Raw genomic sequence first — 12,934 nt, forward strand, 5'->3', positions numbered from 1 at the left:
ATTGCAATAGCTCCTCAGTTGGTCAAGATGGTCAACCCTGCCCATTGTCTTGTTGTAATCCCTTACAAGCTCTGGAACAGATATACATTCCTACCAAAACCCCTGCCACGGTCACTTTAGGTCCAAGCGGTGTGGCACAAGTGTGAATGGTGGGACTTGGGGCAGACACACGCCATGGAAACATAGGCTCCCCTCTCAGGTATGCTCTCCCTCTGCTTCATCATCTCCCTCCTCCTCCTCCTCCTCTCTCCCTCCACATCTCTATCCCTCAAAATCATCTCTAACTCCTCTTCCTTCCTGCCTTTTGCTGCTGAGCCCTGACTCTCCATATCACTTCCTTCTCATTCACTGACCTAAAGGAACAGAGTAACACGGGGAGAGGAGCAACAACTAGGATACAGTTATAGGAACATAATCTCTCCCTCTCACACTCTTTTTCCCTCTATTTTCCTCAACCATGCACACACCATCTTTCTAATTTACCTCGGAACCGGTACCCCCTGTACATAGCCTCGGTATTGTTATTTTATTGTGTTACTTTAGTTTATTTAGTAAATATTTTCTTAACTATTTCAACTCTTGATTTCTTGCCTAACAGACTAACTACAGAGTTCGCCAATGTTAGCTGATTAGTTACGAAGCTGGGACGGTTTCCAAAATGAATTGCATCGGTAGAAAGAGGACAAAACAAGCAACTTGTTAGATGGTTACGTAAACAAATATCCAACTCATCATATGAGCTCCACTGTGCGGGCCTCTACCCTAACATGACAGTTAAGCTGTCAAATAATAGGAAAACAAGGCAATGTATAGCCTATGAATATCTGCACCTAGCAAACATGACAAACCATAACCTATGCCCAACAGATGAACACAAATTACTCTAGCCTTCATGTCGGTGGCTAGTTAGCTGGTTATCTGTATGGCTAGCTAGTGAGAGTGAGGTTGACACACAACTATTCTTGCCTGACAGATTAACTAGCTAGCTATAGCAAGCAGCTTGGGCCGTTTCCATTTGAATTACGTCGGTAGAAATGAGACAAAACAACCAACTAGTTAGCGGACTATATACACAGCTAAACACCAACTATTTCCATGAGATAGAGCAATCAATCAATCATTCATTCATTCATTCATTCGAGCTCCACCGCTGATGGGCTCGCCTGTACCAACCAAGTTATCATGAATGACTTGCTAATCTGTGAGCAATTCTCCAAGTTTCACAGCATCGAATGTCGACAACACCAAACATATACCTGCTGTTTACTTATTTCACTCACCTGGACATTCTCGCTTTTCAAAGTGCAAGGATGTGTGCAAATCCGTATCACCAACCAACATAGATAAAACCTCTATCACAGTGAAAAGTACTGTCGGCTTCGGCACTGTCATTTTGAGTAATGAAGTAAAAAAAAAAACACTGAAAAGTCAAATGAAAGCATACCCTGTTTCCAGTTTCTCGTTGATGACAACAGAAACGCAAATACGATAGGCTGTTGGCAAGTTATTTTGGGAAATTGACACAGATATTGTTAGAAGAACAAGGCTGTTCGCGGCAGCTATTGTAACTTAAGAAAGGCTGTCGACGGCCGCTCCGGGTTCTAAAGGGTTAATCTTGTGCAATACACACTCACAACAAATGAGTCTGTTCTGATGGAGGTCTGGTCTGCTCATACTCGTCAGACTACATGGGAGTGCGGAACTGCACAGAACTGGGAAACCTGCTACATTAAAATGTCTACTGCAGAAATAGAACCATCATGACCCATTTCCAAAGCTCCTTCCCCAACTGGCCAGGTGAACGACAAGCTAGTAGTAATACAGTCTGACCAACATAACCTATTAGCTGCATAAGACTTACTTTAAACATTTTAAAGGGTATGTCATACCACTATTTAGTATAGCCAAACCATGACCAAAAAAGGAGAATTCTGCACTATGGTATGGCGGTGATAACAAATAAAACGCATTTGCCTTGAGTGAGGCAGATGAAGTCCGAGGGGACTGCAGCTTAACCTTCAAATCATTCAGGTCCCGCCAATGAGCTAGAGGTCACAATCAGTGGGCACATTACCATGGCCATTTGCAGTCCGAGATTGGCGTCAACAAAGAGCCTCCTTTTATAGGCGGGAGGCCCTCCACATGTTCAGGCAGCACATCAATTCCAGCACCAGGGAACATCCAGCTCTTCTGCAGATGAGAGGGTCAGGGAAGACAAGCCCATGACCCCTAGGCCACCCCCAATTGGGCCCCATGCATCGGCCCCAGCACTGAACTTAATCCAGGCCAACAGCTCACCAAGTTGCTTTATTTGCTCCCACCCTTATTGAAACCATTTGAAGGCCAATAAAAACCTTTGAGGCCTGACATTTCACGTTCAGCAGACAGTTTAGGTAAGGCTCAGAGGTCAGGGGTCACAGGGAGGAAGTGAGAGGGGTAGCCAGGAAACTGTTTCACTAAGCTTAGGAGGATATAACCTATTGCAGTAAGCAACACTACATTCATATCATGACCAAAACCACCAAAGCAATCATGCACGCAAATGTCTCAATTTGATGTTGCAAAATTAACATTGATAACAGTTAGACATTCAGTAGCCCACACACAACCACGTGACAATGGCCATTGTGCCTCTGACACAACACCAGTGACAGGTTGACAGAGTTGACTCACATAGTCGTGGAAAGCCTTGGCCTCGCTGGAATGTTCGCATGTCTCTCTCCGGTCCGGAGCAGCGCAGTACAGATCCCAGAATACACTGTGAGGAGAGAGAACATGGTTGGACATAGTTTCAGTTTACACTAACAGCCCGATATTGTTCACATGACTGAGTTGGTTGGAGCATGGTGCTGGCTACATCATGCAGTTGTGGGTTTGACTCCCTCATGGGACACATGCATGAATGTATACACAGTACGTGGGTGTGTGAAGTGTAAGCTAAATTACCATCTATCCATGGAGACCACAACTATGACAAAGTGAAACATGATCAAGCTAAAAAGTTAGATGTCAGAGGTGTCTTTACTTATAACCAGGGTTTAAATTAAGAACTTTGTCAGTTTATTTTCCTAAACTATTCTAATCCAACCCGTAGTCCGCCTCAGAGCTACAGCAAAGCAGTGTCATCGAATTGAACCATCTCATGTACAGTGGCTCTCATTCTGCTGGGCCAGAGATGCTGGTTACTGATCAATTACTTATGATATTTGTTAATTAAGGCAAATCCAGTCCTTAAGGGTTGAAGAGGGCACCAGGTTCCAATCCAAATGCTCCCAATTACTTAATTGAAATTAATTACCTGTTTAACTAGTCCCCATTAAATTGTGCTTGCACCTAAGATATTGATTTAATGGATAACACATAAAAGCTGCTGATCTGACTGGGGCTCAAGAGAAACATTACGCTTTTTCCAAAACATTCGAAGGCGAATACTCCACAATATGCATTCTTTCTGCTGAGGCGGCAAAACCAGACTTCTAACGTGTGAAACACCTGACACTTGATATGACAGACTGCAAAATGGAGCAGAAAATATGAGCTGATGACCCATAACTGTGCGTGTATCAGATAATCATTCATCGCCTCAGTTTGAAAACATACAGTACCAGTTAAAAGTTTGGACACCTACTCATTCAAGGGTTTTTATTTTTTACTATTTTCTACATTGTAGAATAATAGTGAAGACATCAAAACTATGACATATCACACATGGAATCATGTAGTTACCAAAAAAGTGTTAACTTGTTATGGATAGGGGGCAGCATTTTCACGTTTGGATGAAAAGCGTGCCCAGAGTAAACTGCATGCTACTCAGTCACAGTTGCTAATATATGCATATTATTAGTAGATTTGGATAGAAAACACTGAAGTTTCTAAAATGATGTCTGTGAGTGTAACATAACTCATACGGCAGGCAAAAACCTGAGAAAAAAATCCAACCAGGAAGTGGGAAATCTGAGGTTGGTCGTTTTTCAACTCAGTCCCTATTGAAGATACAGTGGGATATGGGTCATGTTGCACTTCCACTAGATGTCAACAGTCTTTAGACCCTTGTCTGATGCTTCTACTGTGAAGTGGGGCCGAATGAGAGGGGAATGAGTCAGAGGTCTGGCAGAATGCTTTGAGCTCGTGACGCTCGTTCACGTGAGAGTGAGCTCTGTTCCATTTGCTTTTCTACAGACAAAGGAATTCTCCAGTTGGAACATTATTGAAGATTTATGTTAAAAACATCCTAAAGATTGATTCTATACTTCGTTTGACATGTTTCTACGGACTGTAATATGACTTTTCGTCTGAACTTTTGCCTGGACCTGCCCACGTGTCGTGAGTTTAGATTGTGTACTGAACGCGCGAACAACAAGGAGGAATTTGGACATAAATGATGGACTTTATGGAACAAATCAAACATTTATTGTGGAACTGGGATTCCTGGGAGTGCATTCTGATGAAGATCATCAAAGGTAAGTGAATATTTATAATGCTATTTCTGACTTATGTTGACTCCAACATGGCGGATATCTTCTTGGGTTGTGTTGGTCTCTGAGCGCCGTAGTCAGATTATTGCATGGTTTGCTTTTTCCGTAAAGTTTTTTTGAAATCTGACACAGAGGTTGGATTAAGGAGAAGTACATCTTTAAAATCTGTGAATAACACTTGTATCTTTTATTAATGTTTATTATGAGTATTTCTGTGATTTGATGTGGCTCTGTGCAAATTCACGGGATGTTTTGGAGGCAAAGCCAAATGGAAACTGAGGTTTTTGGATATAAATATGAACTTGATCGAACAAAACATACATGTATTGTGTAACATGTTGTCCCGGGAGTGTCATCAACTCATGAAGAATATCAAAGGATAGTGATTAATTTTATCAATATTTCTGCTTTTTGTGACTCCTCTCTTTGGTTGGAAAATCGCTGTATGCTTTCTGTGACTAGTTGCTGACCTAACATGTTCTGCATTCGCCGAAAAGCTTTTTTGAAATTGGACACTGTGGTTGGATTAACGAGAATTGTATCTTTAAAATGGTGTCTAATACTTGTATGTTTGAGAAAATTGAATTATGAGATTTCTGTTGATTGAATTTGGCGCCCTGCAATTTCATTGGCTGTTGGCGAGGGGTTCCGCTAGCGGAACGGGGTTCAGTCCTAGACAGGTTAAACAAATCAAAATACATTTTATATTTGAGATTCTTCAAAGTAGCAACACTTTGCCTTGGTGCCAGCTTTGCACACTCTTGGCATTCTCTCAACCAGCTTCATGAGGTAGTCACCTGGAATGCATTTCAATTAACAGGTGTGCCTTGTTAAAAGTAAATTTGTCTAATTTCTTTCCTTCTTAATGCATTTGAGCCAATCAGTTGTGTTGTGAAAAGGTAGGAGTGGTATACAGAAGACAGCCCTATTTGGTAAAAGACCAAGTCCATATTAGCTTAAATACGCAAAGAAAAACAGTCCATCATTACTTTAAGACATGAAGGTCAGTCAATGCGGAACATTTCAAGAACTTTTAACATTTCTTCAAGTGCAGTTGCAAAAACCATCAAGTGCTATGATGAAACTGGCTCTCGTGAGGACCACCAAAGTTTAGAGTTACCAGCATCAGAAATTGCAGCCCCAAAAAATGCTTCACAGGGTTTAAGTTTTTTAAATATTATTTTATTTAACTAGGCAAGACAGTAAAGAACCAATTCTTATTTACAATGACGGCCTACCTCGGCCAAACCCTAACGACACTGGGCCAATTGTGTGTCGCCCTATGGCAGCCTGATTCACAAATCTGGCCTTCATGGTCGATTTGCTGCAAAGAAACCCCTACTAAAAGGACACCAATTAGAAGAGACTTGCTTGAGCCCAAAAAGACGAGCAACGGACATTAGAGACCGGTGGAAATCTGTCCTTTGGTCTGATTAGTCCAAATTTGAGATTTTTTGGTTCCAACCGTCATGTCTTTGTGAAACGCAGAGTAGGGGAACGGAGGATCTATGTATGTGTGGTTCCCACCGTGAAGCATGGAGGAGGTGTGATGGTGCTTTGCTGGTGACACTCAGTGATTTATTTTGAATTCAAGGCACACGTAACCAGCATGGCTACCACAGCATTCTGCAGGGATACACCATCCCATCTGATTTGCTCTTAGTGGGACTACCATTTGTTTTTCAACAGGACAATGACCCAACACACCTCCAGGCTGTGTAAGGGCTATTTGACCAAGAAGCAGAGTGATGGAGTGTTGCATCAGATGACCTGGCCTCCACAATCACCCAACCTCATCCCAATTGAGATGGTTTGGGATGAGTTGGACGAAAAGGAAAAGCAGCCAACAAGTGCTCAGCATATGTGGGAACTCCTTCAAGACGATTGGAAAAGCATTCCAGGTGTAGCTGGTTGAGAGAATGCCAAGCGTGTGCAAAGCTGTCAAGGCAAAAAAGGGTGGCTACTTTGAAGAATCTCAAATATAAACTCAGCAAAAAAAGGAACGTTCCTTTTATAGGACCCTGTCTTTCAAAGATAATTCGTAAAAATCCCCAAAACTTCACAGATCTTCATTGTAAAGGGTTTAAACACTCTTTCCCATGCTTGTTCAATGAACCATAAACAATTAATGAGCATGCACCTGTGGAACGGTCATTAAGACACTAACAGCTTACAGACGGTAGGCAATTAAAGTCACAATTATGAAAACTTAGGACACTTAAGAGCCCTTTCTACTGACTCTGAAAAACATCAAAAGAAAGATGCCCAGGATCCCTGCTCATCTGCATGAACGTGTCTTAGGCATGCTGCAAGGAGGAATGAGAACTGCAGATGTGGCCAGGGCAATAAATTGCACTGTGAGAGGCCTAAGACAGCGCTACAGGGAGACAGCACGGACAGCTGATCGTCCTCACAGTGGCAGACCACGTGTAACAACACCTGCACAGGATCGGTACATCCAAACATCACACCTGCGGGACAGGTACAGGATGGCAACAACAGCCCGAGTTGCACAATCCCTCCATCACTGCTCAGACTGTCCGCAGTAGGCTGAGAGAGGCTGGACTGAGGGCTTGTAGGCCTGTTGTAAGGCAGGTCCTCAGACATCACCGGCAACAACGTCGCCTATGGGCACAAACTCACAGTTGCTGGACCAGACAGGACTGGCAAAAGTGCTCTTCACTAACGAGTTGTGCTTTTGTCTCACCAAGGGTGATGGTTGGATTCATGTTTATCGTCGAAGGAATGAGCGTTACACGCAGGCCTGTACTCTGGATGCCTGATCGATTTGGAGGTGGATCGTCCGTCACGGTCTAGGGTGGTGTGTCACAGCATCATCGGACTGAGCTTGTTGTCATTGCAGGCAATCTCAACGCTGTGCGTTACAGGGAAGACATCCTCCTGCCTCATGTGGTACCCTTCCTGCGGGCTCATCCTGACATGACCCTCCAGCATGACAATGCCACCAGCCATACTTCTCGTTCTGTGTGTGATTTCCTGCAAGACAAGAATGTCAGTGTTCTGCCATGGCCAGCGAAGAGCCCGGATCTCAATCCCATTGAGCACGTCTGGGACCTGTTGGATCGGAGGGTGAGGGCTAGGGCCATTCCCCGCAGAAATGTACGGGAACTTGCAGGTGCCTTGGTGGAAGAGTGGGGTAACATCTCACAGCAAGAACTGGCAAATCTGGTGCAGTCCATGAGGAGATGCACTGCAGTACTTAATGCAGCTGGTGGCCACACCAGATACTGAATGTTACTTTTGATTTTGACCCCCCCCCCCCCTTGTTCACGGACACATTATTCCATTTCTGTTAGTCACATGTCTGTGGAACTTGTTCAGTTTACGTCTCAGTTGTTGAATCTTGTTATGTTCATACAAATATTTACACGTTATGTTTGCTGAAAATAAACACAGTTGACAGTGAGAGGACGTTTATTTTATATGTTTAAGATTTTTTTGGTTACTACATGATTCCATATGTATTACTTCATAGTTTTGATGTCTTCAGTATTATTCTACAATGTAGAAAAAAGTAAAAATTAAAGGAAAACCATTGAATGAGTAGATGTAGCATCATGGCGCCGGGGATGATGGCTGACGTTTTACGTGCTCCTAACCAACTGTTTTTTTGTTCGTTATTTTGCGTTGTTTGTAACTTCTTTTTTTACTTATTCTTTACATAATATTGCTGCTACCGTCTCTTATGACCGAAAATAACTTCTGGATATCAAACAGCGATTACTCACCACGAACTGGCAGAAGCTTTTTTCTCTCACTTTAACGAGTCTGACGAGCCCGAAGTGAAGGACATACTGCTTTCCTGGGAACAGGCCCAAATCCCTGTCATTTGCGTGAAGAGAAGACGGAGAAAAAGAGAATGGAGGTCGGGCTACCTTCTGAGAATTAGTAGGCGATCGAATAAACCCCACTGCCTTCGGTTGTACTAGCTGACATGCAATAAAAATTGACAACCTACGAAGAAGATTAAACTACCAACGGGACATTCAAAACTGTAACATCTTATGCTTCACGGAGTCGTGGCTGAACGACGACATTATCAACATACAGCTGGCTGGTTGTACGCTGTATCGGCAGGATAGAACAGTGGCGTCTGGTAAGACAAGGGGGGCGGACTATGTATATTTGTAAACAACAGCTGGTGCACAATATCTAAGGATGTCTCGAGCTATTGCTTGCCTGAGGTAGAGTATCTCATGACAAGTTGTAGACCACACAATCTACCTAGAGTTTATCTGTATTTTTCGTAGCGGTCTACATACCACCACAGACCGATGCTAGCACTAAGACCGCACTCAATGAGCTGTATTCCACCTTAAGCCAAACAGGAAATTGCTCATCCAGAGGCGGCGCTCCTAGTGGCCTGGGACTTTAATGCAGGGAAACAAATCCGTTTTACCAAATTTCTATCAACATGTTAAATGTGCAACCAGAGGGAGAAAATAAAAAATAAAATAAAAATGTGATGCATACAAAGCTCTCCCTCACCCTCCATTTGGCAAATTTGACCATAATTCTATCCTCCTGATTCCTGCTTACAAGCAAAAATTAAAGCAGGAAGCACCAGGGACTCGGCCTATAAAAAAGTGGTCAGCTGAAGCAGATGCTAAGCTAAAGGACTGTTTTGCTAGCTCAGACTGGAATATGTTCCGGGATTCCTCCGATGGCATTGAGTACACAACATCAGTCATTGGCTTCATCAATAAGTGCATCGATGACGTCGTCCAAACAGTGACCGTACGTACATACCCCAACCAGAAGCCATGGATAACAGGCAACATCTGCAACGGAGCTAAAAGCTAGAGCTGCCACTTTCAAGGAGCGGAACTCTAACCCAGAAGCTTATAAGAAATCCTGCTATGCCCTCCATCAAACAGGCAAAGCATCAATACAGGACTAAGATCGAATCGTACTACACCGGCTCCGAAGCTCGTCGGATTTGGCAGGGCTTGCAAACCATTAGACTACAAAAGGGAAGCACAGCCGAGAGCTACCCAGTGACACGACAAGCTAATCTACTTCTATGCTCGCTACGAGGCAAATAACACTGAAACATGCATGAGAGCATCAGCTGTTCCAGATGACTGTGTGATCACGCTCTCCACAGCCGATGTGAGTAAGACCTTTAAACAGGTCAACATTCACAAGGCCAGACGGATTACCAGGACGTGTACTGTGAGCATGCACTGAGCAATTGGCAAGTGTCGTCACTGACATTTTCAACATCTCCCTGTCCGTGTCTGTAATACCAACATGTTTTATGCAGACCACCATAGCGGGCTGGTCATGGCTCACAACACCATTATCCCAGAAACCCTAGGCTTGCTCCAATTTGCATACCGCCCTTACAGATCCACAGATGACGCAATCTCTATTGCACTCCACACTGCCCTTTCCCACCAAGACAAAAGGGACACCTATGTGAGAATGCTATTCATTGACTACAGCTCAGCATTCAACACCAAAGTGTCCTCAAAGCTCATCAATAAGCTAAGGACCCTGGGACTAAACACCTCCCTCTGCAACTGGATCCTGGACTTCCTGACTGGCCACCCTCAGGTGGTAAGGGTAGGCAACAACACATCCGCCACGCTGACCCTCAACACGGGGGCCCCTCAGGGGTGCATGCTCAGTGTCCTCCTGTACACCCTGTTCACTCATGACTGCACAGCCAGGCACGACTCCAACACCATCATTAAGTTTGCAGATGACAACAGTGGTAGGCCTGATCACCGACAACAACGAGACCGCCTATAGGGAGGTTAGAGACCTGGCCGTGCGGTGCCAGGACAACAACAACCTCTCCCTCAACGTGATCAAGACAAAGGAATTGATTGTGGACTACAGGAAAAGGAGGACCGAGCACACTCCCATTAACATCAACAAGGCTGTAGAGGAGCACATTGAGAGCATCAAGTTCCTTGGTGTCCACATCACCAAGACAGTCGTGAAGAGGGCAAGACAAAACCTATTCCCCCTCAGGAGACTGAAAAGATTTGGCATGGGTCCTCAGATCCATCGAGAGCATCCTGACTGGTTGCATCAGTGTCTGGTATTGCAACTGCTCAGCCTCCGACGGCAAGGCACTACAGAGGGTAGTGCGTACGGCCCAGTACATCACTGGGGCCAAGCTTCCTGCCATCCAGAACCTCTATACACCAGGCGGTGTCAGAGGAAGGCCCTAAAAATTGTCAGACTCCAGCCCCCCAGTCAGACTGTTCTCTCTGCTACCGCACTGCAAGCAATAGTGGAGCGCCAAATCTAGGTCCAAGATGCTTCTAAACAGATTCTACCCCCAAGCCATAAGATTAATTGTTCAGCAATCAAAATGGCCACCCAGACTATTTGATTTGCCTACCCACCCCCTCTTTTACACCGCTGCTACTCTCTTATTATCTATGCATAGTCTACCTACATGTACATATTACCTCAATTACCTTAACTAACCGGTGCCCCTGCACATTGACTCTGTACGGGGGGGGGGGTACCGGTACAGTCTCGCTATTGTTATTTAAAAGCTGTTCTTTAATGACTTATTCAATTTTTTTAACTATTGTTGGTTAGGGGCTTGTAAGTAAGCAATTCACTGTTGTATTCGGCACATGTGACTAATACAATTTTGATTTGTGCCCAAACTTTTGACTGGTACTGTATATTGTTACACTTTTATAGGAGTGGTGCTAAAACTCTGTATTTATTGTACACGGTAGGTACATTCATATCTACGGTCTCATTACAGTGTAAGCACAGTGAAGTATAGCAAAGATACAACTACCTCTGTTTTTATATAATAACACATTTTACTTTCTACTAGCCACTGCTCTCTGCTCTCAGGTGTGCACTGTCTGGGTCAGCTGTCCTGTGCTCCCTGATGAACAGCACAGAGAAACAGAGTTGAGAAAGCTGGAGAACAGAGAAGTGTGTGTATGCGTGTTCATGCGTGTGGCTCTATGCATGTGCGCGAGTGTGTGTGTGTGTTGAGGGGGCCCATGAAGCCTGCCCTTCAGTCACTTGACAATAAAGCCAGGCTGCATTATCATATCTATCAGCTGCCGTTAAAGAGATTGCAGCTTTGTCAGAGCCGCGCTTGCCGAAGGGAGACAGAGGGACCATCTCAAATCCAATCAGCTCTCTGGGAAATGAAATAAGACGCGTGTTATAGTTTGTTACTGAAAAGCTGCAACTAGGTGCAAACCAGGGGATGGGGACTGGGGAGCAGGGTTATCATAACCAGACACCCTCCAAAGTTTCAAATAGCAAAGTTGATTTGTCTCAGTGAGACTGTACATGCAACACTGGAGCATGTCTGAAGGAGTCCAAGATTAGTTTAAACTAGCTAGCTATAGGTTGAAAAGCTCAGACCTTTGGCAACTGGAGATGTTCATACTGTGGATGCATTCTCTCCTTAAAGATGCACTGTCAAACTTTTGTATAATTTCAGCCAGTCGTTTTTGAATGTAGTGCTCACAAGAATGGTACACCACCCAAACGACATCCAATCAACTTGACACAACAACTGTGGGAAGCATTGGAGTCAACATGGGCCAGCATACCCGAGGAATTGAGGCCATTCTGAGGGCAAAAGGGGGTGCATCTCAATATGAGGAAGGTATTCCTAATGTTTTGTACACTCAGTGTGTGCAGATATGTGCACCATGTCATTGCGCTCACTCGAACTCTGCTGTGTCCAACGAGCCGTTATGCCCACCCTGCAAACTCATTGGATAACGCTGGGAAAGCCTTTTGCTAGGTGTCACTCAAATAGCAATGGGCTGAAGCTCATTGGCTGAAACTCAAATTACTAGGGGGCTGGCACACGTGGGGGAAAATGGCGCTGCAGCTTCCAGAAAACAGTAGCTTTTAAAACTACGGATTTCGTGGCTAATTGAGGTAAAACCGTAATTCTGCTCATGAATTATATGCATGTATGAACTACATACACATTGACACATCCAGCCCAAAGCAGGAGGTTTAAAAAATAATAATTTTAAACTCACTAGTCGCCAAAGAACCGCTCAATCTCTAAATAAATTAACTTGGCTGTGTGGAATCCCTAAGATTAGTCTGGGTGTGAGATTCATACTCCAGTTTAAGAGGGCATGCATATTCTGCCATATCCAAATGAACTGCCAGTCAAAACAATGTGGAAATGTGGGCAGCATAAACAGGCCACACACACACACACTTTCCACAGCATCAACATTCATAAGACAATTACAAAAATGAAATGCCATTGTGATAATTACTGCAATTAACTGTGCTCTGACAAAGCCTGGTGGTAACAATGTGCCTTCCGCCATTATGGGCAGAGTAAACACAGACAAGTGGTTGTAAGGGCCTGGGCATTAAATCAACAGTGATGTGGCTGGAGCCACAGAGCAGCCAGGCTAAGGAGAGGAGAGGATAGGACAGGAGAAGAGAGGAGACATGTTGACTAT

The 12,934-nt window shown here is 44.1% G+C and overlaps 1 protein-coding gene across 1 annotated transcript in view; it reads right to left on the reverse strand.

Annotated features, from left to right (window-relative positions):
* Positions 1 to 12,934, reverse strand: part of LOC120054786 (single-stranded DNA-binding protein 3) — an 88,332-nt gene that overhangs the window by 57,388 nt on the left and 18,010 nt on the right. Inside the window, exon 4 of the mRNA XM_039002409.1 lies at positions 2,674 to 2,758. Coding sequence (XP_038858337.1) covers positions 2,674 to 2,758 — 85 coding nt within the window. The remainder of the gene's footprint in view (positions 1 to 2,673; positions 2,759 to 12,934) is intronic.

This window comes from Salvelinus namaycush, chromosome 10 (assembly GCF_016432855.1).
Source record: "Salvelinus namaycush isolate Seneca chromosome 10, SaNama_1.0, whole genome shotgun sequence".
NCBI lineage: Eukaryota > Metazoa > Chordata > Actinopteri > Salmoniformes > Salmonidae > Salvelinus > Salvelinus namaycush.